The 27716-nt window shown below is 49.3% G+C and overlaps 11 protein-coding genes across 11 annotated transcripts; 4 read left to right on the forward strand and 7 right to left on the reverse strand.

Annotated features, from left to right (window-relative positions):
• Nucleotides 1-394: 394 nt before the first annotated feature.
• N7508_000633 (putative amino acid transporter) lies at nucleotides 395-2375 on the forward strand (the record flags this gene model as incomplete). Its single annotated transcript, XM_058458718.1, has 6 exons — nucleotides 395-1306; nucleotides 1355-1514; nucleotides 1565-1576; nucleotides 1626-1830; nucleotides 1882-2240; nucleotides 2341-2375. The coding sequence occupies 6 exons, from the start codon at nucleotides 395-397 to the stop codon at nucleotides 2373-2375; spliced, it is 1683 nt and encodes a 560-aa protein (XP_058324940.1).
• Nucleotides 2376-3293: 918 nt separating this feature from the next.
• On the forward strand, nucleotides 3294-6333 carry N7508_000634 (uncharacterized protein; the record flags this gene model as incomplete). The annotated part of the gene is made up of 5 exons (XM_058458719.1): nucleotides 3294-3365; nucleotides 3438-3603; nucleotides 3656-3905; nucleotides 3955-4188; nucleotides 4236-6333. The coding sequence occupies 5 exons, from the start codon at nucleotides 3294-3296 to the stop codon at nucleotides 6331-6333; spliced, it is 2820 nt and encodes a 939-aa protein (XP_058324941.1).
• Nucleotides 6334-10385: 4052 nt separating this feature from the next.
• Nucleotides 10386-12307, reverse strand: N7508_000635 (RAD52 DNA repair protein RADC; the record flags this gene model as incomplete). Its single annotated transcript, XM_058458720.1, has 5 exons — nucleotides 10386-11299; nucleotides 11346-11535; nucleotides 11588-11767; nucleotides 11831-11917; nucleotides 11975-12307. 5 exons carry the CDS (start codon nucleotides 12305-12307, stop codon nucleotides 10386-10388), a joined length of 1704 nt encoding a protein of 567 aa, XP_058324942.1.
• Nucleotides 12308-12619: 312 nt separating this feature from the next.
• Nucleotides 12620-13661, reverse strand: N7508_000636 (UBA and UBX domain-containing protein; the record flags this gene model as incomplete). Its single annotated transcript, XM_058458721.1, has 3 exons — nucleotides 12620-13126; nucleotides 13185-13525; nucleotides 13580-13661. 3 exons carry the CDS (start codon nucleotides 13659-13661, stop codon nucleotides 12620-12622), a joined length of 930 nt encoding a protein of 309 aa, XP_058324943.1.
• Nucleotides 13662-14698: 1037 nt separating this feature from the next.
• Nucleotides 14699-15214, reverse strand: N7508_000637 (uncharacterized protein; the record flags this gene model as incomplete). Its single annotated transcript, XM_058458722.1, has 1 exon — nucleotides 14699-15214. One exon carries the CDS (start codon nucleotides 15212-15214, stop codon nucleotides 14699-14701), a length of 516 nt encoding a protein of 171 aa, XP_058324944.1.
• A 1603-nt stretch (nucleotides 15215-16817) lies between these two features.
• N7508_000638 (uncharacterized protein) lies at nucleotides 16818-18014 on the forward strand (the record flags this gene model as incomplete). Its single annotated transcript, XM_058458723.1, has 7 exons — nucleotides 16818-16857; nucleotides 16920-16990; nucleotides 17060-17082; nucleotides 17145-17203; nucleotides 17257-17372; nucleotides 17429-17518; nucleotides 17580-18014. The coding sequence occupies 7 exons, from the start codon at nucleotides 16818-16820 to the stop codon at nucleotides 18012-18014; spliced, it is 834 nt and encodes a 277-aa protein (XP_058324945.1).
• Nucleotides 18015-18660: 646 nt separating this feature from the next.
• Nucleotides 18661-20168, reverse strand: N7508_000639 (sphingolipid delta(4)-desaturase family protein; the record flags this gene model as incomplete). The annotated part of the gene is made up of 3 exons (XM_058458724.1): nucleotides 18661-19476; nucleotides 19548-19826; nucleotides 19989-20168. 3 exons carry the CDS (start codon nucleotides 20166-20168, stop codon nucleotides 18661-18663), a joined length of 1275 nt encoding a protein of 424 aa, XP_058324946.1.
• Nucleotides 20169-20397: 229 nt separating this feature from the next.
• N7508_000640 (methionine aminopeptidase 2) lies at nucleotides 20398-22026 on the reverse strand (the record flags this gene model as incomplete). Its single annotated transcript, XM_058458725.1, has 7 exons — nucleotides 20398-20454; nucleotides 20505-20591; nucleotides 20648-20809; nucleotides 20859-21125; nucleotides 21174-21769; nucleotides 21833-21937; nucleotides 21987-22026. The coding sequence occupies 7 exons, from the start codon at nucleotides 22024-22026 to the stop codon at nucleotides 20398-20400; spliced, it is 1314 nt and encodes a 437-aa protein (XP_058324947.1).
• A 247-nt stretch (nucleotides 22027-22273) lies between these two features.
• Nucleotides 22274-22567, reverse strand: N7508_000641 (uncharacterized protein; the record flags this gene model as incomplete). The annotated part of the gene is made up of 1 exon (XM_058458726.1): nucleotides 22274-22567. One exon carries the CDS (start codon nucleotides 22565-22567, stop codon nucleotides 22274-22276), a length of 294 nt encoding a protein of 97 aa, XP_058324948.1.
• A 2219-nt stretch (nucleotides 22568-24786) lies between these two features.
• On the reverse strand, nucleotides 24787-25833 carry N7508_000642 (nitronate monooxygenase; the record flags this gene model as incomplete). Its single annotated transcript, XM_058458727.1, has 1 exon — nucleotides 24787-25833. One exon carries the CDS (start codon nucleotides 25831-25833, stop codon nucleotides 24787-24789), a length of 1047 nt encoding a protein of 348 aa, XP_058324949.1.
• Nucleotides 25834-26570: 737 nt separating this feature from the next.
• On the forward strand, nucleotides 26571-27664 carry N7508_000643 (uncharacterized protein; the record flags this gene model as incomplete). The annotated part of the gene is made up of 2 exons (XM_058458728.1): nucleotides 26571-26830; nucleotides 26902-27664. 2 exons carry the CDS (start codon nucleotides 26571-26573, stop codon nucleotides 27662-27664), a joined length of 1023 nt encoding a protein of 340 aa, XP_058324950.1.
• Nucleotides 27665-27716: the final 52 nt, after the last annotated feature.

Below are 27716 nucleotides of genomic sequence, written 5' to 3' on the forward strand. Positions count from 1 at the left end.
CAAAGAAAAGCTTCTATTCAATGAATTAGATTTTCACCATATTACACAAGTCAAAATATCTTGCACTTCATAAATCGGTATATAATGTAAATATTCACTGCTCTATCATCTTGCAATTGTGTAGAGGCTGTTTGGCCCCATGTTCACGCATAGTAATGGTTGTGTGGCTACCACCCGATATTTTTGTTACATCTCTTGCCTGTAACCATCTACTCATCCATAAATCGCAAATTTTTATGCACTTGCTAGCGTCTATCAAATGTACCCCATAGTATCCCCTGCATAAGAAACCGCTCTTATCTCGTCGCTTATCGGTCATCGGTTATCGGCCATCACGTGTCGCCCCATCCAGGTGGCCTGAAAGCTACCACCTTGAAACTATCTACGGTCAGCGATGCCAGGGGATGAAAGGTCAGAGGATCGGTTACCTGGCGAAAGCCAGAAAGTGTATGAAGCACAATCTCTTCTGTCTCAATCAGATGAGGAGCACGATCTAGTCGACACCGGACATCTCCCGTCTTCGATACCAGACGACGCGAACCGGACACCGCATTCCTCAATTTCGCAACCAGTCCTAGATGGACAGCGCCGTACGCCTCGTACTATGAATCGTGTTCGGTTCGATTTGGAGGAAGAACTCGAAGATGCCGATCACCATCCGAACGGTCGTGTTCACAGTCCAGATGATGCTCTATGGCTGGACGATGAGGACTATGAGCTGGGGAATCGGGGCAGTCAAGGAACACACCATGATGGACAATCAGTACCTCTTCTCACAAACATTGAAGCTCCTAGCGTCACACTTGCGACGTCGGATGACTTCTTCCCCGAAGATCATTTAGAGGACGCGCGGCCGAGAAGTGGTATGAAGATGGCGTTTATGAACATGGCCAACAGCATTATTGGAGCTGGAATTATTGGGCAGCCATATGCGCTTCGTCAAGCAGGTCTGACGATGGGTATATTGCTGTTGACTGCCTTGACTATAACTGTGGACTGGACCATCCGCCTCATTGTGATCAACTCCAAATTGAGCGGCGCGGACTCATTCCAAGCTACCATGCAGTACTGCTTCGGGAAAAGCGGACTCATTGCGATTTCTGTTGCCCAGTGGGCATTCGCATTTGGCGGCATGGTGGCATTCTGCATTATCGTTGGAGATACCATTCCGCACGTGCTAGGAGCGTTATTCCCATCTTTACGAGAGATGTCATTCCTCTGGCTTCTTACAGACCGCCGTGCTGTTATTGTTCTTTTTGTTCTGGGTGTTTCATATCCGTTGTCGCTGTATAGAGACATTGCCAAGGTCAGATCATCTTCTCATTCTATTTCCATCAACCTAACAGACAAATAGTTGGCCAAAGCTTCTGCCTTGGCATTGGTCAGTATGATAGTCATTGTGGTGACAGTAATCACCCAAGGCTTCCGAGTTCCATCTGAATCCCGTGGAGATATCAAAAGCCACCTCATCATCAACTCTGGTTTCTTCCAGGCCGTCGGAGTTATTTCCTTTGGTAAGTTGCTGTATTTGTCAATGAATGAATAGCCTACTGACTTTTTACAGCGTTTGTTTGCCGTATGAAACCTCTTGTCCTGTTGGTGCGGCATTGACTAATTAGATGCAGACCACAACAGCCTCCTTATTTATGGATCTCTGAAGAGACCTACTCTTGACCGGTTCACTCGGGTCACACATTACTCGACTGGAGTGTCCTTGGCCATGTGCCTAGCAATGGGCATAGCCGGGTTTCTTTCTTTCGGATCGAAGACTCAAGGCAATGTCTTGAACAACTTCCCGTCTGACAACATCATTGTTAACATTGCGCGATTGTATGAACCCCAATTGACCCCGGAAGTATTGAGGTTTCTAACTGATGGCAGTTGCTTTGGTCTGAACATGCTTACTACTCTGCCATTAGAGGCATTTGTTTGCCGTTCCGTCATGACAACCTACTACTTCCCGGACGAGCCGTTCAACCCTCATCGACATCTCATCTTTACGACATCCTTAGTCGTGGCTTCATTGGTGCTGTCTCTGATAACCTGTGATCTCGGAAGTGTCTTTGAGCTCATTGGAGCCACCAGTGCTGCTGCTCTGGCATACATATTCCCTCCGCTGTGCTATATCAAGCTTAGCAGTGCGTCTCGACGAGAAAAGATCCCGGCATATGTGTGTGTGGGGTTTGGCATTGTTGTTATGGGTGTGAGCGTGGTACAAGCCGTCGTGAAAATCATGAGAAGTGAGTCCTCCTGTCTTGTTGTTTTTTCGAATCAGTCTTTGAGCAATTTTGCAAAGAGCCCATTTTCTCGAATTTGGAAGCATTGGCTAATATTATGCAGAGGATGGGGATCCTCATAGCTGCAGTGCACCATAGAAATAGAGGGCTCGTTACTAGAATTAGGCAATGTTCCAATGGAAGACTGTTGAACCCTAGTCACTTGTGTTCGTGTTTCGCACACCCGTTTGGGTGCTCTGTAGGGAAGTCGCATAGTAGTCTCTCTGGTGAAAGCGTATTTCCCGAACACCAGCGACCTCTTCCTCTTACATCTTCGACTCCCTTCTCAAGCAATGTCTACCCACTCATCAATGACCGTGCGGGTGACGTATACGAAGTATACAGAAGAAATGATATACATTCCAGGCTACTGTAAGATCTCAAAGAGCCTCGAAGGGCACGGGCTACTCGTCAGACACGTGCCTCATTACCACAAACAGCCACACCCACGTGGCCAAGCTTTGCTTGATTTCCAGACTGCAGGAACGACGGACACAACTGATCAGTTCTTGGACGGAAGGTCCCTTTGGTCACATGCTGTTTGTGCCACTGGTCTTTTTACAGCTTTCTCTTTCACATTCATCTTCACGATCTTCTTCACCCTCAGAGCTTTTCTGCTGCAACATCTTGCAAGGACGTGCCGTACCTGTTCTCAGTATCCCCCTGCCCTCTGCCACGAGATTCGATTCCTCAATCTTCTCTCACTTCGAAGGGTGCCAGTCCACCGAGGGGCCACGCCTCGATCATAAGATTGGGGTTTCGAACCCCGGTGTTGAGCTGATAACCCCTTCTGTGGGAAAATCTCACACCACCCCCTGCCGCCTTGTGAGTGATCTCTTTGTTCCCTTTTGGCGTCTCACAACCGTTACTGGTACGAGGGGCTGTCTGTCCTTGACATAGCTTACTCTCTTCTCATCTCCAGTGTGTTTTGCAAAGCAAGATAAGGTATCTGTTGATGGAAAAACAAGTCAATACACTCTTTGCCTTTGCGCTGGTTGACACGGTCAACACTGCAAGATGGCCAACAGCAACATGAACAAAAGCCCCGAGGACTTGAAGCGTCTCGAAAGGCTCAAGGCTCTGCAAATGGTACTAATCTCACTTTACGCTCACTCCCGAACACCCCTTTATCAGTGCAAATGCTAACTGAAGCTTCAATAGGCCGACCTAGGCACATTCCGTCGTGAGGTGATCACAACCCACGATATTACTCGCAACCGGGGCCCCCCGCGGGGCCAGAGTGGTGTCGACAGAGAGTGCGACAAGCCAGGCACATTTACCTACCAATTGGCTCAGGCCAACAAGAACAACCTGAGCGCTTGGTCGAGTGCGTGTTCAATCAATGATTGTGGGAATTTTAACTAATTTCGGCTTTACAGACTATCACACAACCGTCACAGACACCGATAGTATGGAGGAGTTGGACGACATCAATGATGGGCAGTCCCACCGCCGTGCTCTGCATGACCATTTTGCTGGCCGCCGTCGCCCTATGCCCCAGCTGTCGGACTTGCATTCCAACAGCCCCCGACCCATCAAGAACCACCCTGCCTCCGCGATCTCTCTGGGCCGTGGTGGTGGCCGTGCTGGAACAAATCGCCGTGGTTCTTATGATCCCTCTCCTCTAAAGTAAGCAATGCCCTTTCTTTCATAACCATACAAACTAACCGGAAGACAGGTCTCGCACATCTCAATATGGAGGCATTGTCAAGACTAACAACAACCACCGGTCTGTTTCAATGACTGTGGGATCGCGACTGGATCCTGCCTTGAGTATCAACAACAATGACATTGAACCACACGCCCACGGTCGTGGATGTGGCCAGAGCCGCGGTGTTGATCGAGGACGTGTGAGGGCAATACCCCGTCAATGTCCCATGCCTCGTCGGTCCTCCCGTCCGCAGCGACCAATGTATGTTTATTGCCTTCGCTGCCTTTCTATGCTAACGTCTTTCCCAGTCCGGATATGTCGAGCGCACTTTCAGACTCCAAGTCCTTCCTGTCAATAATGGAAGCTCGCACCGTTGCCATGCCAAAGCTTCCCGCTGCCATGACTCTCTCCACTCCTGTGGAGACAACATCCCACGAGCAACCACTGCCATTCGTTATGTCCTCCCTGTCAACAACCAAAGCTCGCAGGGTGACCATGCCAGAGCCACCAACTTCCTTTCCTGTGCCCCCTCACATGAAGGCGCATTACAAAGATCAGCCATTGGCCGAGCGGATGACCCCTAAAACCCCAACGCTGTCCCGGACCGTCCCTCGCCCTCAGACTGCTGCAGTTTCGAAATCAAAGGATCCTGTTCAAACTTCCAAGAATACCGCAAAGTCCCCCATTGGCGAGACTGGCACTTCTACCCATGTTGAAGATCTTAAATGGAAGATTACCGCGGATGAATACCCACGAAAGAAGGGCGCTCTGTCGCTTGTGTCCGCTGCGGTCAAGAAAGCACCCTCTGCTACCCGGCCTCCTCAGATCACAAAGGATGTGCAGAAATTACCTTCTGGCGAAGCACAGGCTGCCAAGCATCGAGCTTCAGGTCAAGACCTTCATGAGGGTCCTGTCATGACCAAGACATCTACCCAGACAGATTCCGTTCCTTCTTACACCCCAGACAACGATCTTATCAACTTGGAATGGACAACACCCCCTGGACAAGCTTCCTTTACCAGCCCCAATGCTGCTGTTCTTCAAGGACTAGATATGGTCGCACTTGTACTCTCCGCCCCATCAGTATCTTCCATTGATGTCTCTGCCGATGCAGAAAGCCAACGGAGTGAACTGGGTTTCCATGATTTGATCTCCACTCGTGGAAAGTCTGAGCAAGAATTTATTGACATCGTGAGCAAAGCTGTGAACAAAAGTGTGCGCTCCGCCATTAATGACTACACAAAAGACCACAACGTTCCCTACTTGCCCACATCTTCTCACTCGGAGGCTCCAACCATTGCTCAAGATCTGGGGACCGATAGCTCCCAAAAGCTTCTGACGGGTATCTCTACTCCAACTCGCGACATGTCCCACTTGGAGATGTGGTTGTCCAAGGCTAACGATGCAGCTGAAGGTTCGAGCTTCGAGAAACATCGTTCGCCTCATGGCTCCTCGCCTGGGTCTGTGGATCAGAAGCAATCGACTCGGATTCCCGTCCCAGGACTATCGCCCCACAAGAGCGAATACTCAGAGATGGATGTCCAGCCTATCGCTTTTACCAAGCTTGTCGAAATGATGAGGCCTCGCGAGTTTACCAATTCCTTCGAACAGAACATGCCTCGCGAGTCTGCCAAGATTGAGCTCACCAGACGCCTGGACCCTTTCAACCCCATTGAATCTACTAAGCGTGTCGAAGTCCTTAAGTCTCTTCAGACGCCTGCTCCTGTCACTTCTCGCTCCTCCGGTGTTTCTACCAAGCTCACAGGGCTTCTCAGTTCCAGATACGCCTCTGAGCCACCTGTCACTCTGGCTAAGCCGGCCAAAAAGAAGCCCTTTTTCGCAGCGGCCAAGTCAATTCCCCATGATATTACCAGCAAAGTCGCATCGCGTACTCAACGTGCGCCTTCTCGCCCCCCAGGTCTCGGTGCGCCATTCCGACCTCCCGGTCTGCCTTTGCAATCCGAAGCCATGGCATCACGCCCCCGTCCTTCTGCCAGAGTGCCGAGTGAAAGCACTTCTAACGTTACCCAGCCTGTGATATCAACTGGAGTACGCACAATCGGGCCTGTCCCATCTGTGTTTGAGCCCACCACATTTCGAAATGGCCATGGAGCTACAACTCCTCCAATTTCTTCCCAGCAGCCAGTTGCCCGAATGCCTCTCCGGGCAGAGAACTGGTCTGCAAACATTACCCCTGGGAGCTCCAACTCAAACGCTTTGAACCGCCTGAGCAACCTGACCTTCTCGCGTGAGCAGCTTTTGTCTCCCGCGGCTCCTCGCATCATTGGCCCCGGTCCCGGTCCCATGTTGCCTGGATTTTCCCCCACACCAGTGGCCAAGTCTGCCGACAAAGCGGTGCGCAAGGTGTCTACTTTGGGCCCTGCTCCGTTCACCCCTCGGAAGTGAACTCTATCTCACCAACATATGCATATTTGACATTGTGCTCAAAACACGCATGTGCCGCATCTACTGCGTATTTACGATACGTCCAGTCAAGCCATTTTCATAATCTCCACTCCTCTTTATTCTTATCATGAATAATCGTCAGAAAATATGAAAATGTAAGAAAAAAAATAACATACAAACCGCAAAATCCAGGTGGCTTGCTTGTCAGTTTAATTTCACCTGCTCAATGTCTGCCCTCACTAGGGTCGTTCCCTAGTGTCGGTCCCCATAATGTGAACCTTGCTGTCAGTTTGAGCCATCATCCCCCATTGTTGTATCTCGAAAGAATCACTATCTTCAGTTGCAAGTTGTCAGAGTTGAGGGGGCCATGTTTTTCATCTGATTTTGTCATAACAGCAAGCTTAATGATGCTAAGTTCTGCGTCGTGAATCTTCCTCTCCGAGTAGATGTAGACTGTAGTACTCCAGGCTCGCTAGAGTCAGGTGTTCATCCAGTTGTAAGCAGAGTGTAGCATCCAACCTTGTATATCTCGTACTGTAGATGATCTATAATTGCACCCTGTACTTGGACACCACAACCTACTTCCCTCAACTAAGGACGATGTACAACATTACCCATAATAAACCACCTACGTCACATATCCACATCATCAAAAGACAGATTGATTGGTGCGGCTTCTTTCAATCTTTCCGTGACATTTGTACGTGATCTGCAGGAACCGATGGTATCTGACTCTCTGGGTCCAGACTTTATGGTTCCAGGGTTCGGACCCAGGGGAACTGCCGGGATGGAAGTCAAGGTACGTGTCTCATATGATTTCCTGCGGTGGGTCTGGAGAACGTGTCTATTTGGGCCGGTGGAACGCAATGAACATAGGAGAATATGCAGCATGCAGGGTAAAAGATTAAACGTGATAGGATGGGATGGGATGAGCCGACCTGGAAAAGCGAGGCTAAGGGAAACTGGGTCAACTATGGATGAAACTGGTCGCAACGTATGCAGGTGCAACCCCGATAGATCACATAGGAACGGGCGTTCGAGTGCATCATCATAATTTCGACCCGGGCTGCATAAGAAATGCCTGAACGGGCAGGTACTTTTGTCAGCGGCGATCATCGGGGGGTTCTTTCGTAACGTATCGCATATTTCTGTGCATCCGATTTGCTGGCGGAAAGCGCAAACAATTGCACAAACACTCGCTCTTTTGCTTTTATCTCTTGTCTTTCCTTTATCCGCTTAGCATTTATTTGGCCAGATCGGGACTCTCAATCCGTGGACTGCATGTTCCAGTTCCATCATATCGTCCTTTTGTCCGATCGTCTACATTATCTACGGATCTAGGAATTTGTTCCCCGGTCGCCAATATGCAGGTCTACCACGCCTTGGGTAACGGTTCATATATCGTGCTCCGGGGACCAACTTCCGGCAGATCCAAATGTTGTTCGGACCCGGCTCGGAATCTGTCGAGACTGGCGTAGTCAGTCGAGCTCAAACTTGACCGCGCCATCCTCTGTCGAAAAAAAAAAAAAACAGCGGTGTGGATTACAGGTCAGACGTCATCCTTGTAACATGGAGTCATAGGTATTCAATCCTCCCTTTACACATCTCCATTTCTTTTACAGTCAAGACAACCAGCCTGAAGGCTCGAAATAGGGCAAAACGAGGTGAACAAAAGAGCTGTCAAATAAGGGCTGGAATAATAAGTATACCTCGCTTCAAGCCAGGTTCTCATATAGGGGCTGTATACTTCACGACCTTGAAATTTCTCATGAACGGTTCCTGTTGTACCACCACAGTGGAAGACGGTGGGTCGTAATATAGGCTAAATGATGGACATGTATCCTCGGAAACGCTACGTGCACAATACTTCAAATTGATACATCTCAAATCTCATAACCTGTAGCCTGTTCGTGTACATTGCTTGACACATGTCTTCCATGCTCTCAAATATCCAAATGATCTATTCCATCATGCATCTGTAGAGAATCCGGTCAGTGAAGATGTACACTGCCAGGGAGTGTTCAGTACCATCGAAGCCATGCGTCCTCCGTCTTCTTGGTTGCTGGATATCCAAACCAAAGGATCTTTCCCACTTTCCAATAGGAGTCAAGTGCTCCTGCTAAAGTTAATTCATGTTTGAAGGGTTTGACTTGGGGGTCGTACAAAGTCATTCCTGGCAGGAGATTGGCGAGTAATCATCAAGTATAAAAGAGCCAATGTCAAAATAGAAGCCACAACGCCAATGATGATGAGGCTCGTTCTGTTGATGTCTGTAGAAATGGAGGCAAAAAGTGTAGCCATTTTGTAAGCGATATTCATAATGACTGGACTTTCGCGAGAGCAAGACTGAGTCTGAAAAGGAAGGGAAGGCGAGAGTCGCATAGGCACCATCTTAAATATTCCAACAATCACTCCTTCGTCAAAGCCTTGACCACCATGTCATTGAAGTTCCTCTTTGCAGGGAATATTCTGCTCATGCCTGAGGGCAAGACCCCGGTCACTTGAATATTCACAAGCGCAGCACCCGGGCACCCGGTGCTCCTGGCTGGATCGATTCCTCAAAGGCGGATCAATCACCTTCCTCGTGAGCTAGCTTATAGGGTTTATTTTAGAAATTAAAGAAATTAGACATATGCAAGAGCGCCATCTCTCCCATATCTGCCCTTTCTGCCACTTCCGTGATCCATACGATCCGCCCGGAAGAGAAGGATCCCATAAGACAAAAGTACCACGCAAACCCTGTCCAATAGCAGATTGACAACATATTCGAATTCTCTGGTGAGGCACTGACCTAAATGCAAAGTGCCGAAAGCCCAGGGCCCAGCCGAGAGGATATCAAGCGCGGAGCCCCACAGTAGGTTCCGCGGATCGACCCCAACCCAGGACCTCGGGACACCCGCATCTAAAGTGAAGCTTTGGGGGCCTTTTGGCTGGGCATGGGGGAAGGCGATGAGGGAGGCTTGGGGGGAGGGATCGCCGACTTGCCGGAAGCCATGCCTGTGGGAGACGCATTCTTTGCGGGTTCTTTGTGTCGGATTAGGGTCAGACTATTTTTGATGAACTGTCGATGCAAGGTAAATTAAAAAAAAAAAGGGGGAAAAAAGAGAAGAAAAAAAGAGAAAAAAATGTTGCTTTTCTGTTGTTCGTGTGCTTGATTTTGATTTTTAGTTTTATCCTTTTTTACCACCGCCGATAATGGTTCTCTACACGTCTATTCGTTGACCGTTAAGCTGCAGGTGATTCGCCCACTCTCGACACGAGCCACCGAGAAGCCGAACGTTGTTACATACTATCTTAAATCATGCAACTGAGTGCCGTGTTCCAGCATCCATGAGTTCCTTGATTGAAATGCTACAAATCTCAAGCTTGGCTGGAACTTGTTAGTACTCTCTACTGACCGGAATAGACAAATACATCGTCCAGGCAGCCATGTTCCCAAGGCAATTGGATATGTCACCGTCATTATGCAAAATCACTTGACACTACAACAGGCGACTTTCACGCCCTGACCTTTATATGATATCATTATCCTACTCGAGGCACCGGAAATGGGCAAAATGGAGGCACAGAAAGAGGGCTGAAGTAGGGCTAAAATTGTGCCTAAAATTGTACGCCGCCTTCGAGGCTTTCACAAGTAGACCGTCTTATACTTTATAGCACTCTGTGCACATCGATTTCCCCTATTTTCATAGGAATCGTTTTCTGGGTTGAAATCTGGATTGACAATAAATTCTCGAACAGCCTATGCTGCAGTTAAGCATACTTCATCGTTTTAAAGTAGCAAAAATAAAAACAATCCCCAGGAAAGCAAGGTTCCAATATGCACCTAGATAGACCATGTAACTTAATCCATCATGGGATCCTAAAAATTCACCTATTTGAAGATACCTAAAGTAAAGGTAAACGCCACCATCCTGCCCGGCCATGGCAAACGTGCAATGACACTGCGGGCCTGAATCGCAAAAATATCGAAAACAAAAGAGAAACGCTTGTGCTTGTGCTTGAGAATTGCGCAGTGATCCACCCTTCTTCGGGTGCAGACATGATATTCATTACTGGGGTGGCGGATCGGGGCCAGAAGACTCAGCGTCCGAGACGCGAGGTCGCTTTGGTTCATTTAGACCGGGGGCTGGGGGCCCATGATTGGCGCCTGGCGAGGCATTGGCATTTGTGACGTCGTTCAGAGGAGGCCGTTTTCCATTAAGGTTCTGTGGGGGAACGCTGCCTCGATTCATGGCTGTGGGATTGGCACCGGGATTAGGTCTGGTTAAGGGACGGTAAGATGAAACAGATGGGCCTCTGCTAACTGGGCTGCCGAATCCGGCACCTGGAGCACCGACTTTGCGTTGGAGATCAGTTGCCGGGTTGGTGGGTGCGGGAGAGGCGTTGGAGAGCATGGGTCTGGAGATGGGAACGCTCTTGGTATGATCCACGCCGGCTGTTTTGCGGATCGATGGACTCTCCGCGCGTGGATCAAATTGGGGCGCGTCTAATGCGCCGTTTGGGTTGTCGCGGAGGAGGTCCACTGCCCTGGCTGAGTAGAATCCCCCTGATGGTGTGCCTTGTGGCGGGTTCATTTCTTGATTTGGCCCTGGAAAGGATTCCCTCTTGATTGGAGGTTGCGCGATGTTATTTGCCTGTCCGTTTGGGCCAGCGTGTTGTGGTGGTGGGACTGGAGGTCTAGAATTTTGAATGGTTTGAGCGGGGTTTTGGCCGGACACTGGACGACCATTTGCTGCAGTTGGTGGGACTGGCCGTCCTGCCGGACCTGAACCGTTCCACCGCTCTGGTTTTGAAGGTGTGACGACAGCCGGGTTGAATCCTCCTCGCAGAGGCGGCCCTCGTTGGGGGACTGGACCTGTTGTAGGGGCAGGCGGCTGTTGTCGTGTAGGCTCTGTGTCTATTACTATCTCGTCTGGATTGCCTGAATCAGGCACCCCAAAATCCGCTTCATCAAAGAGGTCACCTAGATTGGTTAGCCAAGTCATGGGCTCGAGGTTGCTTGAACATACTTCCAAATTCCCCATCACCATCAGTAGGAATATGATTTGCTATATGATTGCTCCTAGCTTGATTTGCAGGACGAGGAAGGGGTAAATCATCATCCTCAGATACGCGCTTGGGTGGAGGTGGGGGTTGTTCTTTTTTGGCAGGCGGAGCGAAGTCAGGATGACGGTGGAGATCTTCAACATCCCATTTTGCCTAGTTCGAAAGTCAGTAGGAAACAGACCTTAGAGGGCATCATGAATCTTACCGGAGCTGCCTTCACCCTGGTCACTTTGGATACATAGTCCTTGTCATAAACGCAGTTACCCAACACATTGCCGAAGGTCCTCAGTGTACGTTTTAAGGAATCTGTTGTGCCTTCTTTCTTCGCCTTCTCAAAAGCCGCGGCCTTGCCCTTGCAGTTCTCGATATGTCCATAGCCGATATCCTGAAGGAGGCAGTTAACACTGGTGATAATTCAAATCCGCCATTTCCACATGGGTTGCCATACCTCGTGGAAAGTTCCATCCCTAAGAGTGACCCTCATAATCACTGAAAGACCTAAGCTGATTTTGCCAGTGTTTGGATTCTCTTCGACCTAGTTGATAGTCGTTAGCCAGTCCCTTCCTCACGATTCAATCCGAGGATAACACACAAAATCGATCTGAATAGTCTGGATAGAGCTGGACCAGCCGTTAAATCCAAACACCTCATTCGCGAGGTTGATACATTTGTCTGCTGCTAGGTAGTGGACTTTCTGCCCCGCGGCACCAGGTCGTGCCGAGATGTACTCCGGTCCTAATTTCTTGTCGAGACGTGATTGTAGCGTTGCAATCTCCTGCGCGGTGTATTCATTGATGCGGCGTTGGGGCTCTTCGAAGGGGTTCGCTGTCGCGGCGCCTGCTGTGTTTGGCATTATGATGTTCGCCGGACTACCGCGATGCTGATCACCAACACTGAGGAAATGGCTATCAGTTCCTGAATTCATGGGAAATTTGCATGAACTTGAGAGCTAGGGGATTGATCTCACGCTGGCATGTTTCGTAAACGATGTCGAGTCTGTTGTACGAGATGATTTGATCGCGTCTTTCCAGGCACCGAGACGCGGCTCGATCACGATATCACGTGCCGATAAGATAAGATAACGAGAAGAGAAAGAACAAAAACTACGAATAACAGGGTGAATATAGGTCGATCATAGATTTTATAGCTAGTATTTAGTCCTTAAATTCACCAGGCGTGGTTCCATATCAGTTCTCGTGGTGTTGGAGTTAATCATCCCGAAGCCGAGGTAGTGGCATTATTGAACGACTAAAGAGGCGCTGGGAACAAGTCCCAACTCCTTCAAAGTCTCGCCAAAGAATTCTGCGTCAAACACCTTCTTGGGGAAGGTCTGAACAAAGCTCTGGACTTCAATTCCATCCTGTTCCTTCAGCGCTGCGGCAACCTCGAACAGCGTGGTGCCTACGGGGAGGGTCTTCATGATGTTACCCTTGGGGGATTGAAATCGCAAGCGGGTTTCTGTGTATGCGGAAGCTGGCTTGGAGGTAGCAGGGCCAGAAGTAGCGGGTGCTGGGGCAGCAGCAGGCATGGGGGGAGGAGCGACTCCGGCTCGCTCAGCTCGTTCACGCTCAGCCTTTAGCCGTCTTTCCTCCTTGTCCGCCTCAATCTTTGCTTTGATGCGCTTCTTCGCATCAATATCATCCTGCTTCTCCTTCTTCTTGGCTGCCGCTTCCTTCAACATTTGTTTCCGTTGGAGCTCCTCCTTGGCGTCTTGACTCTCTTTGGTGCTCTTCTGTCGGATTTTCTGGTGAAGAAGTCAGCAGCTAGATCTCGCCACAAGCTGACAAGTGTGACAGGCATACCTCATTGTTCTTCTTGTCAATTTTATCCTGCTCAGATTGTCCTGCCCGCTTTGCCGCAAGTTTCTCCCGGAGCTCTGCCAGTCGGTCCTTCTTCTGCTCCTCGGTCAAGGGCGCGATCTCCTCCGTGGACTCTGAGAAATCAACGTGCTGAGACTTGGATGCATGGAATTCGGCCTGTGCGGTGCTTCGGAACTTCTTGCCACAATCGTTGCAGACCAAGCTGCGTGGGGCTTCGCCGGGTTGAAGTGCGGGGCCATCCTCCTCTTCCCCTTCGGCCTGAGCTTGAATTTCCTCTAACGACTTTTCCTGATTATCTTCGAGCCACTGTAAAGCACCCTGTACTGTTTGGTTTGTCAGTCATCTGTTCAGCAGCACGGCGAAGAGTGGAAGCTTACAGCCGCCTGTTTTCGTGACCGCGATTTGAGCGCGTTCTTTGTCGAAACCCATTTCAATGAGCTGATCTAGGTCTGACGCCATGGTGGAAAGGTTGAGGGATACAAGGGTATTCTGAAAAAAGAAGAACGATGAAAAGAATGGAAGAGGTGAAGGCTTGAGAATACGAGTGACGTATCAAAGGCGGCGAACGATAAGGCCCACCCTTGACCTCCACACTTCACCAGTTGACCTTCAGTGGGAGGTCCCAGTGTTCACAATTTTCCCAGGTGATCTTCGCAGTTCTCGTCCTGTCGCAACTAAGCCGATGCAAATGCGCATAATCCGCATAACCAGGCATCGTCAATTCCATAAATTTCAGCTTCGCCATTTGGAGAGACGCCCGGCCAGCGGGAAGGAGGTCGTTGGCAAGTTTCGCGATAACTTGAGACCGAAAAACCGGTGTTGGCTGTCTTCAGCAGGGAGCTGTACGTATCCAGGCCGCAATGGCTCCTTCATGACGACATTGTCTTCTTCGCATTCCGAGTCATCTAGGTCTCTGGGGCCCTCTCATGTAAACATTCTCCGGAGTGCGTGACTGGTAAAAAGTTGACGAAAACTTTGGTTAACCGTGGCAGAAAGAGACATTGAGCTTTTTGTCCGGATTCCAAGGTCAGAAAAGGTCGCGTTCCAATAGAGCTTCTCCGACATCGCGATATATCATTTGCTGAGAAAAATCACGCAGGCGCAAGCTCAAACTATCCTCCTCACCTTTTGTCACGATGGCAGGAGAATAGCAGTCGTTAGAAGGAGGCTTGCAGCTGAAATCAATGTCGAAGTCCTCTATGCTTAGAGGTAACAAGCAGAAACTGCGAGCAATATCTAAACAGTCAATTAGAATATAATATTTCGAGGGTAATTATAGCGGCGTGAATTTACCATCTGGGGAATACCTTCTTAACCCTTCGTCCCGCTTGCATTCATCCCTCAAGTGTGGTCGGAAATCGGTTAGGCTGGGCAGCGATACGAACGCATGACGCCGGTTCGATCAAACGTGCTAAGCGGCAGGCGAAAATGTCGAGGATTGTGATTACCCTCACAGATGGACACTGAGAAGCATCCATTATGTCGGAGAATTGCAGTTAGGATGTTTCATATCGCTGTTCGAAAAGGTCCTCCTGTCGTAGAATCACTGCTTGCTCTCGCTGCTTTCTTTCCCATTGTCCATTAAGATCAACACTGTCACTGGGAGTCTGCGCAGTGATCACGAGTGTCACGGTAGTATCAGCTGGCCAAGATGTCAAGGTTACTAATAACGAGTGGCTAATTACAGTGAAGATCTTGTTATTTTGTTGCTGTTCTTCGTGGATTTCGAACCTAGCGCGTGCCTTGTCGTCGTATGACTCTAGTTCAACCATGAGATCAATGTACCGAATGCAAGACTGTCTGTAGGTGTTGGATGCTACTACTTGTTGAAACTTTTGAGGCCGATTGGCGCTGTGGAGGTAGATGGCGGGAAATATGCGCCTCTCGGTCTTTAACTGCCATTGACGACTCACGGTGGCATATGGGGTAAGTTGAGGCTTTGGTTCGTGCGATGGTGTAGTCTCAAGGCAGTCCACCACTCGTGATATCAGGTCTGGTGGTAATGAGTCCATGACTTGGGACGCGATCAAGGAGTTTGGTGTAGATGTGTTGATGTCCAGATCGAAACTGGGTGGGTATCAAGAAGATATGTAGCATTAGTGAACAGTGTTCTTTTATCTATTCCAAGTTGGGTGAAGACCGAAGTTGTGAGAATGAGAGGGAGGGAATTGGGAGTCGTTAAGTTGGATGTAAAGCGTCAATATGGTCATATGCCACAAGTCCTTTCTCGCTCACGTTGTCACATACTTAGCTCATTTTGAATCTCTTGTGTAGATGCCGCCTACTGGTTCGTGGCAATGTACACATTCAAGGTCCTCTTCATATAGCCGAGGACATACCATGAAAAAGAAATCTCCCCACAAACCCTATGTTCCAACCTTAAACACGCAAATATGACAGCTTTTTTGTGACATATCATGGTAATGAAAACAACATCTATAGAACAATGTTCTATATAAAGTTATTGTGATAGCAGGAGTCGAAAATCTGCCTTTAAGCTAGTGAAGGTGACGGTTTAGGGAGACTGTGAAAAGTAATGTCCTTTGACGCCGCTCCATAATAGACTCACTAGTTTAAGAATTTGCAACCCGAAGCACTTGAAAACGAGGCAAACAGAAAAGTGAGGATAGAGGTGAAGGGAAAAGTGGAGGTAGAAATGAGGATAGAGGTGACGGTAAGAGGTGACAGAAGAGGTGACGGAAGAGGCGAAAAAGGAGAAGTAAAACAAGGTACGGAGCAGTACACTTGCTATGTAGAAATCACCCAATGCTTTATCAGTGGCAATATATACAAATTTAAAGCATTATTAGAATGACATCTATGCTTTACATTTATATCTATCTCTGCCCTTTTAGGCGTGTATGGTAATTGTGTCAATCTAGGATGCTCCAATTTACTATGTAACCCTACGTTGAAATTGATTCACTCTTAATAGATGACACTAGCCGCTACGTAGACTAGACCTTAATCTTCGTAGAGTCGTCAAAATTAGCATCTATTTTTTTTATTGTAACCCGTGCGTCATGATTGGGATACTCGATAGTTAATGATAAGAGTGACTTGATTCAGCCAGGGGGTGCGTAATATGTTGAAGTTTCTAGCATTGACCTTACAATCTTAGTGTCATGCTTGTGTAAAAAAGTAGCCATATGAGGCATTATTTCAAGGTTAGGTCAAAAGAGTGAAGATAGGGTCCAAAATTATCATCTCCTGATATATCAACAAAGATTCCAGGTGAATGGAGAACCGGCGTAGGATGACCCACTGTATAACATGTGGGGGGGGTCCATAGTAGAATACACCAGATGTCTGCAATCGCAGGATTATGAGCAGACTAGGCAGTCTAGTAGCTGGCCATGAAAAAAGATATTTCCAAAAATAAACAAAACAGCCAAGTCTGTTATAGAACGGCCAATAGTGACATCACCTGACTGCTGAGTCAGCATTTCCCCAAAGTGGACAGTAATCAAACTCCTGAGGTGTTGCGGCCTACGTGCACTTGATATCCTTCCCAACGCCTTTTTCTCCGAATCGCAACCTTATCTACGTACAGTGTCTGTGCCTTCCTTTTCTACGTCTTCTTTTGTCGCCTGTACTACCCTGATCGCGACCACCATGTCTATCCAAATCGAGCCCTCCGAGTTGGGCTTCCACCGTGCGTCCCCGATCCCGCCTCTGGCTACCTCCTGGCCAAACAACTAATTTCGCAATGCCTAGGTCCCTTCAACCATGAGAAATGCCAGGTCCTACGCCTGACCAACACCAACCAGGAATCTGTTGTCTTCAAGGTATGCCCACGCTTTTATCAAGGCGCTTGTCGCGAAATACGGCCGGCACTAACGTCACCGGCGCACTAGGTCAAAACCACCGCTCCCAAGCAGTATGTCCCAGCGAGTTCTTGTGCGACCCTTATGCCTATAATTCGTCGTCTGACTATTCTAGTTACTGTGTGCGCCCTAACTCCGGCCACATCGAGCCCGGCAAGGCTGTGGAGGTCCAAGGTTGGTTGATGGTCGGTCCCGCACAAATAAGCTCAGACTAATGGCTTCAATAGTTCTTCTCCAGGTCTTGAAGGATGCGCCGGCACCAGGCGCCAAGTGCAAAGATAAGTTCTTGGTCCAGGCCGTCCCCGTTGCTCCTGGCCAGGAACAGGCCAGTGTCACCCAGGTCGTACGTTCAGCTACCGACGCGCACAACACAAACCGATAACTAATAACTTTTTCTAGTTCGATCAAACTCCCAAGGCCGATGTTGTTGAGCGCAAGATCCGAGTGACTTGGTTGGAAGAAGATTCTGGTGATAAGGTTAATGACTCCGTATGCTTCCCGGCAACTTTCGATGCGCATGGTCTAACAACCCGCCAGGTTAATGAGGAAGAACCCCCCGCCTATACCTCTCCCCGGAGGCAATTTCGAGACCCCAGCCCCCAAGAAGAGCACCGTCGACGAAGCTTCTCCCATCCCTCAGCCTGATTTCTCCGACAAGATCAAGTCCGAGATCAAATCCGAGCCCTCTCCCCAGCGCGAGGCTGCCCCCTCTGCCCTTTCAAGTGCCAAGTCCGCCGTCGCCAATGCCCTTCCCTCCAGTGATGAACTCAAGGCCCAGCTCGCCGAAGCCAACGCACAAATCCAGCGTCTCAAGGACCGACTTGCGGACCAAGGCCTCCGCCAGCGGAAGACCGGTGCCGAGGCTGGCAAGGCCGCACCTGCCACCATGCAGCAATCACATGCGCAAACACAGGCCGGCGTCTCCATTCAGGCTGTCGCGGGTCTATGCCTGCTCAGTTTCCTGATTGCCTACTTCTTCTTTTAAGCTGGTCTCCCTGCCCATCACGGTCTCCTTGGGTTCATTGCACTTCTCACTCCGCGTGCTCACGCCTCCGGTCTAACGTCGCTGACGCCTCTCTCGAATTCCTATCTACTCTTTGCCTCTTGAAGAGCATTCCCTTTCTGTTCTAGCATCAGCCCTTTGCCTGCGTCTCTTTTGATCTCTTATTTTCCTCGGTATCGATATCTCGTTTTCTTCTATGTTATATCTGGGCTTCCGGATCTCCTCGAGTCGGACACTCGTGTGTCTATCTCTACCTCTGTTGTTTTTTTTTCTTTCTCCTTTGTCCCTTAACCCACCCTGTCTTGTCTAATTTCATTTTATCATGACGAACGGACTCCGTCTTTGATATAACTGTTATTTGTTCCATAAACGATCCTCGAGCTCACGCAGATTAATTCATGTGCTTGCTTTTACTTCCGAGGCCCATGCCGATGTAGCCGCAGGCTTTTTTTGTCTAATCCTTGCAATTAGGTGACTCCAAAGAGAATCCAAAAAATACATATACCTAATCCATTTTCCCTGCACAGTAAATGTAATGAAGACTAGAAGATCAAACATAAATGGTAACCAATTTTATTCCCAAACTCCAGTAATGTATACAACCAAATCCCAGTAGAAACGAAAAGATCTAGCATTGAATCTCACTCTCCTTCCACCCATCGCCCTCCTCACCAGCCGGACCCGCCGACGCAGCAGAGATGCCCTCACCACCACGACCAGTAACCTTGGAAGCAGCAGCAGATTCGCCTTCATTCTTCTTTCCACCACCAACAATGCGACCACCCTGCGCACGCTTCACACGGCACCAAGGACCAACATCCTTGTCCAAAATGAAAGTCCAAATAACCCAAACCCAGCTCCGATGGCAAGGAAGCGGCTCATAGAATTCACTCGCAATCTCATGCAACTTGTGCAATTTCGTCCAGGGGATAGCAGGGAAATCATGGTGCTCGTTATGCAATCCGACATTGTAAGTAAGGATATTCAGGGGACCATAGTAAGAGTATGTCTCGGGGGGAGGAAGCGAATCAAGCGGGTGAGGAGTAGCCTTCTCCTTCGTCTTGAGCTCGGTCAGAGACTCCGTGCCGCCGGTCTTGACGTTCGAAAAGAAGTAGTGCTCGGCGATGAAGTGGCCAGCGCAGGGGTGGAGAGAGCCCGCGAGGAAAGAGCTCATGATCAGGTACATCATTGGCTGGATGGAGCCGCCGCAGAGCTTAGTTAGAGCGTAGTCGAAGCTCAATTGCACGACTAGGTTAAGGAGGTGGATGTATGTGAATGGGGGGCTGTAGATGAACATTGGGCGGACAGCGTAGAAGAGGATCTGGAAGGTGCAGAAGAATGTCTTTCCTAGGAGGGAGTTTAGGAAGAAGGCTTCGACTGCTGTTGGAAGATCTGTGTCTAGGCCTGTTACACCGAGGGACTTGTGATGGGTCAGGTGGTAAGGCTGTTTGGGAATTGTGTTAGTTCTTTGCTTTCCGGGGGAGTCTGCTGGTGTGGTCTCGGGGTTGGACGTACTCTGAAGGCAGCACTGTATGGCACTCCGATAGGGAAGTTCGCGAAGATAGCCAGCAGGCGATTGGCCATGGGCGAGCGGAATGCCAGGTTGTGGGAGATCTCATGGATGGCGAGGAACAAGTTCTGGTTGCATGTTGCTCCAATCACGTAGGCCGTGGCTAGGAACCGCCAGTCGAGCATGGAGGTGTTGCGGAGGAGAATGGCGCAGGTGATTTGCAGGGAGACAACACCGAAGACGACCCATTTTGTGAGAGGCTCAGGACCACATAGCTTGGTGACCTGGAATGAGACTTGAATTAGCACTGTGATTGCGTTGCTGGGGGTGGTCGTCGTCCGAGACAGTGGGCAGGTGTGATATGCAGGGACTCTCCGCTACCTCCGCACGGAGTTGTCCCTGAATCTCTAAACCACGCCGGATGCTCACGAAACTGTGTCACATACCTCCGGATGGGCTTTGATAATTGCCTGGCGTCTTGAGCGGTGTGGCTCTTCGGTGTATGTCCAGAAGAAGTGGTCGTCAACCAGGGCCTCGGGTGCCTGGATTCTTGCGGACGCGGGCTCTGTTTTGGACGTCCTCGCCGACACCCGAAGGTGCGGAGTTGCTGTTTCGACCGCAGACATGCTATATGTGAATTGATCGAAATGTGAGAGAATAGCAAAGAGGCAAATTAAAAAGTCGGGAGTCGAATGTTCCACGTGGGGCGACACGGCATACTTGGATGGCTTGGCAGGATCGACTGCTAACCTGTTTTGCTCTACGGAGTACGGGATACTGCTGCTTCACCTATTACTAATGGGCTGTTTCTTGAATATGGTTGCTTTTATATTTGGGTTCTATAGATATTCCAAATCAGTAGTCGTCGCCGCGACTAATAACCTCCTTAACGTTCGGGCGCAGCACAATTGTCTAGGAAATAAGTCAGTATAAGCTCGGGCAGAACAAAAATAGAAACATACATGTTCATATTGGGCAGTGTATGAGCCCTTGATATCGCAGAGAGGAGGGTAGTCTTGGACAATACCAGAAGAGACCAAGTTGTTCAACTATATTTGGATCAGCTGGAGGAGATCGAATACTTTAGACTCAACCATATACTTACACCCAGAAGGTACTTCTCCTGGCCCAGTCGATCAAGGTAACGACGGCAGAAGGGGAGGCTTCCAAAGTTCTTATTGATGACGTTCAACAGGTTCTTGGCGGATGAAAGACGCAAGGGGACATTGGGGGCGTCAGAAGCAAGAGCGTAGTGCGAGGTTTCCATCTATATGGTGTTAGCATTTGATCCCAGTCCCTTTCTGGAGATTACTTACTTCCTCCCGCACGTAGCCTTTTCCAGTACTACCGAAAGTCTCGATAGCAAAGACCTCGCCTTCTTCCATCTTGGTCTGATCGGTGCTGCTCTTGACGATAGGTACACTCTTGCCGCCATGAATGACGTGCTGATCAATGTTGTGACCGTTCAGGTTGCGAATACACTTGACCGGGTGCATAGTGCCGTTGAGCTCAACTTCGTAGCTCTCCATGGCTTCTTGAATGGCGGCACCGATATCACTCATGCGGACATCAATCCCAGCTTCCTAACCACATGTCAGCTCTGCAAATACGCAAGTGTAAGATATACTTACCCGAATACCAGTGTTGGTGGCATCCTTGACGGCTGCCAGAAGAGGATCGTATACAGGATCGAAGGACATGGTAAAGGCACTGTCCACAATGCGGCCGTTGAGCTGTGCACCAAAGTCGACCTTCATGACATCTCCTTGGTTCAGGACCATCTTATTTCCGGCGTTCGGAGTATAATGAGCAGCGCAGTGGTTGATGCTCAGACCGCAAGGGAAACCCATGCCACCCTTCAGGTTGTCGCCCTCCTCCAAGCCCGAGTGGCCTGTCAGAGCACGCACAGAATCCTCAATACCCTCCGCAATTTCGGTCAAAGTCTGTCCAGGCTTAATGTTCTTCTGTGCATACTGGCGCACCTGGCGGTGGACCTCCGCACCCTGGCGGTACTCTTGCAGGAAGTCATTGTTCATGCGGTCGAGGTATCGCTTCTCTTCGTTTGTTGTGCGGTAGGCATTGTCGTTTAGGTACTCGACAATCTCGCCCTCGGGGTACTGGCCATTGGGGAAGAGATTGGACACAGGGACGCGCGGGGGCTCGGTCTGAACCTTCGCGCCACCCTTCTTCTTCTTCTTGGACTTGCGCTTCTTCTTCTTTTTGGCGGCTGCAGGGAACCTGCCGTTAACCTCTGTGGAAAGTCAAAATGGAAAATTTCAAATCCACTTACCTCCAGCGGCTCCAACCTCTGGAGCACCGTCGCCCTCCTGCTCGTCGTCAGAGTCGTCCTCCACGTCGAGGGCGGGAGCAGCCTCAGCGGGGTTCTGGCCGTTCACTGGCATTTTGTCAGTCGCACAACATATTAAAAAGCCCTATAAGCTTACGGTCCAGCTGGTCCAATTTCTCCGTAGCCTGAGCTGCCATGTTGGTGAGTGAAGAGGCAAAAGACACAGAAGAGGGGAATATCTCGGATGTCGGGGAAGACTTTTGCTGATAAGATAAGGATTTTAATACTTCACTTCATACTTCATTTCGTTTCAATTCTTCTTCTTCTTCTCTTTGATTTTTTTTCTACTTGACTTCTACTATTCTTGTGCTAGTTTTGTGCTATAGTTTCTTCATTTATGGGTTAATAGAGAACTTAGTTCTTTCTGCTTCCTATTCTTGCAATTTAACCATAGCCAGATCCATCTCGCTCATTCCCTTCATGCGCTGGATAGACACGAGGCCAGTACCAACTCGAAAGTAAGCATTTGACACCCGCATCCTGTGCTGCTGCCTCGGTACGTTTGACTTGAGCCATGATTTCTTTAATGACTGCCGCAGAAGCCACAGTTGATGCTTCATCGGCAATCGTGGTCTCAGTTTCCGCAGAAGAAACGGCCTGTTTATTCCTCGTTTCTGATTCAGCATTTTTGATCTGGACCTTAGTAATTAAGGTCTGCTTTGCTCCAGAGGGCATCATCTTATCAAAGTAATGCAATACGTGCACAATTGCTTCTGCCAGATTCCTTCCTGCCAACGCGTCCAAAACTGATATTCCGTCTTTGTTGGTGAAGAGAGGGTTGGTTCCCTTGCTCAAAAAAGCTCGATTGCCTTTTCTTTGTTCGTAAAGGCGGTGTAATTAGCTTCCCAAAACAAAAGCGTCGCGTCAATATCCTCTCTCCATGCGCTAATGTTTGCACCGTGTGCCAACAAGCGATCCATGTTTTTTTCTGCCTCTATCATCATAGCTCATTGGAGTAATGACTCTCCCTTCTAGCAATGGTTGATCAGAGAAAGTCTCCTCTGTCTGGGCTACTCCTGTGAGAATTTACCATTCGACAGACGGATGCTTGATTTCGAGCCCCATCTTAATGAAGATATCAAGAATTTCACGGTCCGAAGATGCTGCGAGCATAGCACACAGAACGCGATGCTCTTTGCGATCTGGCTAAAGCTTGAATCCATGGTCATGTTCAAGAATCATGTGGACCATTCTTAGAGAGTGAAACATGAAAGAGACAAACCCCAAAACTGACAAAATATTCATCACCCGAGGCCTGGTATCATATACCGCAAACGGAGACTCGTGTCTTGCTGTTAAAAAAACATTATGCCATTTAACCACAAGAGATTGGGTGCCATTATCAGAATCTTTTGTATTGATCTCGTCTCTTCTACAATTTACTTTGGAGTTTCATATATTGCTCCGCTAAACAGTCCTTATGAAGTTCTCTCTCATTCAATGCAATCCGTCCTATATAAAAAAAATTAAACCCGAGGTCAGTACCAATTTGAGATGACTGCTTAAACCTTGCTGTTTTCTGCTAATTCTGCAGCATCCTTGACCCGAGAATCGATATCCATGAGATCCTTCAAAACGGCCTCATCTTCCCGGTATCGAGTCCTAGGCCATTCTATTGCAGCGCCTGCTTCATACCTCCTTGCGACCTCAGCCTTGATCCGAGCTCTGATCATGTCAACTCCAGCGGCGACTCTGTTATCCAAATGCTTGAGAAGCAACTTCACGGACCTGGAGACATTGAGGTCTACAACTGCCCTCCATGGCGACTCGCCGCCTGGGCTAAGATGGAGAGCGTTGGCCCCTTTCCTCGAGAGAAGCACAATCCTTCACTCACGCGTGGGTAGTCTAGGCTCGCAAGCTACGCAAATCAGGGGCGTCCCATCTGGGGAACCCCGCCTCGATGTTTGCGCCTGCTTTAAGGAACGTGTGGATCTTTCCCTCCATTTTCGATGCCATTCTGCAGCTCTCGGTCCTTTCCAATTGGTGGGGTAGTCCTTCGCGATCTCCGGAGCCGTATCAGATAGAAATGGATATCCCGTATCTAGTACAACAATGTATTCAGCATTTACACTGAAAGCGGCTTGATGAAAAAATCAAAAATGCTGGCGCGAATTCTGTTCTCAAGTGGTTAGTTGTAGCTTGAATGAAAGTATCGTAATGTCCATGGTGTTCTGGTGAAAGTTGAAGTCCAAGATCAACCAGTATCTCGAGTGTTTTTGCGTGTAGTCCTATTGCTTCATGCATCACATTTTCAGACTGGTCATTCGGATATTGTGGCGTAATGCCGTGTTCGAAAAGCAATCGGGCCAATTCAGATTTCCCCATGCGCATTACTAAATCACCAATATTCCGATTCAGAAAATAAAAGATATCTCTTTCATTGAAATTGTTGTCAGCCACGTGTATTACTTCGAGAATAACGATCAATCCAACTTGAAAGCAACATTCCCTACTGAATTCTAGCTACTCAAATAGCTATGAATCAGGCAGAGCTGGTTGTCTATACGCCTGGCTTGATCACATAATCCCACCAAATAGGAAATAAAGGCTGATTTACAAGGAAAACCTCAAAGGTTCCGTGTCTACCCAAACCATAAAATCTCAATTATTAAAAATCTTTGAGACAATATCCCAGAGTTGCTTGCAGGCATTATCCATGACTTTGTTGTCAGTATTTCGAGCATTAGATGCGGCTCTACCAAAAAAAATACAAGAAATCTTTCCAGCGTCTGTCTATCATTCTGTGCTTTGAGCGTAGAACATAGGGCCAACCTTTAGAATCTATGATGGTGACAGTATGCCAGAAATGATTGAATGGAATTATGCAACTCCGTATTATTGCTATAAGAGATGTGACCATGGCCAAAAAGCATGTGAACGCTTAGTCTTCGCTTCCATTATAGACACAGCGAGGCCCTTTTCAAATACTTCCGCGCATCTCCTCTCACCTCATCAATGATCACTGCCGCCTTCTCCTGTTTCTTCACTAGTCCAACGCCCGTTCCAGCCCAAATGCTACCCATGTCTTTCGTATCCAAGTTCACAGAATCAGGACCATTCATCGCTTCAGAAATCCAACTCTGAATTTTCCTCACGTCAACTCCATTCTTATAGTGTTCGTATATTTTATTCCGAAGACATCTCCCATCATAAATGTCAGGCCAGAAGTTCGGACCCCAGACCTCATCAAAAACCCGCGATCGGGCTGTTGTTCGACCTCCATCAGACGCTTCGAAGACTGCATCCCGATAAATATTAGGAATGGAAGTTTCCTCGGCAGCGAGAAACCTTGTTCCCATGACGATCCCAGCGGCACCAAGAGTCAGTGCCGCAGCACATCCCCGCCCATCGACAATTCCACCAGCAGCGATGAGTGGAATATCACCAAGTCCAAGATAGTGAAGTGCATCAGCAATCTCGGGGAAAAGAGATACAATGCTAGCACCGTTCTCATGTCCATGACCTCCAGCATCCCCGCCTTGCAGAACAAGTGCATTAGGATGACAGGCCTGCGCTACATCAACAGCAGCAGCAACGCTTCCGATTTGCACCCAGACCCGAGTCTCAGGCGAGGATTTCCGAACACCTTCAGTCCACTGACTCAGTGTATCCGTATCGGCAAAAGAAAGCCAGGCCACAGCCGGCTTATATTTCTCGAAGAGTGGCATCCAGGCATGCATCGACGAGCCGAAGACGATAACGCCCAAGCCAATGGGAAGCGTCTTCGAAGTGTTGAACCCCGACTCTTCAAGACCCTTTTTGGTGCTTTCCAGCTCGGTCAATAGTTCATGCATGTCATCCAGGAAGCCGATTTGGCCTAGGCCGCCCGCGCGTGTCACGGCGATCGCCAGCTTACTTTTTGCGCTGCCGCTCATGGGAGCGTTAGCCACGAGGGGGGTTTGAATCCATGGGAGGTAGGCTTTGAGGGCAGTTAGGTGAGACATTGTTGTTGGTGAGTTCGGATGGGTGGGGTGAACGTAGTATATGATGGCTCGGGGCCCGACATACTGCGGTGATGCTCGCCGATGGGATCAAACGCCGAGTGGCACCGACCCCGGCGAATGTACTGACTTCGGGGTGTTTTTACACTGCTTTGAGATAGACTTTTGCTTTTCGTTGCGTTTTGCAGTTACATTTCTATGGTCTTGCGTCTCGCATGACAGGTGCTCGGGCATCTGTCAGTGTGTGAGATGCTCCTCGGAGCTATGGACTGACCGATGCTTATCAAGCTCAGTCCCGGTCGGTGGGATGAACGTGGGGTATAGTTAGAGTAAAGTTAGGTCCAAATTAGGGCAACCTAGAGCCAAATTAGGGCAGAGAACCGTGGGAGGTTAGACTCAGTGGACCAAGCCCAGTCTTGTTATCTAATCTGATCATCTCCCCAATCTTGCCTGGGAGCCTGAGAGTCTCTCATGCTCCATACTCAGTTCATAGTAAAGTCTCGGGAGAAAATAAGTCCACCATGGAGTTCGGCATACCGATAGACCCATAGCAGCACGTAGAGCATCTTAAGAGTTCACCGGGAATAGTATCGCCCCTAATCCGCCATGACGCCACTCCGATCTTCACCTCTCTCCGAACTCCTCTCCACTTCCACTCTCCGACAGTCCCTATCTACGCCTCCCTCCCACGCTCCAGGGCTTCTTCCCTCTTCAACATCCACATCCTCCTCACAAGCACTATGCCTCCACCTGGAGTAACAGCAATTTTCTTATCGCCGCGCGCAAAGACGCCCTCACTTCAAACATGCGTGCACACCCTTTCAACCCAACCCCTCCGACCACGCCCAAAACAACCCCAAAACAACCATCAGCAAGCAAATCGCCTCTCCAACCCCCAAATAAACCACTTTACAACAAGTAATTCCCGCCAAGCCCGGGAACAAAACTTCTACGAAATCCTCGACGTTCCAGTAGGCGCAACACCAGCCGAAATCAAAAAGTACCGACCTTTCCGAAACCCTCTTCAGCCCATCAACCAAGAAACAAAACTAACACAAACCCCCAAAACAGACAATTCTACGCCCTCTCCCTCCGCCACCACCCAGACCGCAACCGCTCAGACCCAAGCGCAAGCCAACGCTTCTCCAGAATCTCAGCCGCCTACAATGTCCTCAGCAACACCCAAAAGCGCGCAACCTACGACCGCGACAATGGCCTGCACGCCACCCCCTCACACAGCCACTCCTCCGCCTCACCAGGCCACACGCACGCCCATCCAATGGGCAGCCACAGCAGTGGCAGCTACGCCGGGTCCCGACCCGCGAGCGGGCTGAGCAAACGCCGCAATGCATTCCACGGACCGCCGCCTAGTTTCTATGAGCAGGGTGGGTATGGGTCTACGGGGAGGCGGGCAGAGACGTATGCGCCCGGCAAGGCTGGGGCTGGGGCTAAAGCTGGAGGGGGCTTTGCGTCGGCTGCTGGGTTTGATTCTAGTGTTGACGCCGAGGACTGGGCTGGCTTTATTAATCGGAATCCGTTACATCATTTCAATGCGCGGGGGCATTTCCGGACGCAGGCTGCTGAGGATCAGAGGAGGCAGGAGAGGAGGAGGCGGCAGGTGAGAGCGGCTATCAGGGAACATGCTGAGCATGAGAGTAGGTCTGGGGGTGGTTCGCGTGCGGATGATACTGTTGTGAGGTTCTTGGTTGTTTCGGGCATTTTGGTTGTTGCTACTGGTATTACTGGGTTATTTAAATGGTCTGCGGCGACAGCTACTGCTGCTGATGCTGCTCATGGGGGAAAGGCTACGAGACGGAGGGAAGCATATTCTTGATTGTTCAATATTCAATTGGTTTGGTTTTGCTATATACAGGAACTGGATTCTT

Source organism: Penicillium antarcticum, assembly GCF_028974205.1.
Source record: "Penicillium antarcticum strain IBT 31339 chromosome Unknown utg000001l_segment0_segment0, whole genome shotgun sequence".
Taxonomy (NCBI): Eukaryota; Fungi; Ascomycota; class Eurotiomycetes; order Eurotiales; family Aspergillaceae; genus Penicillium; species Penicillium antarcticum.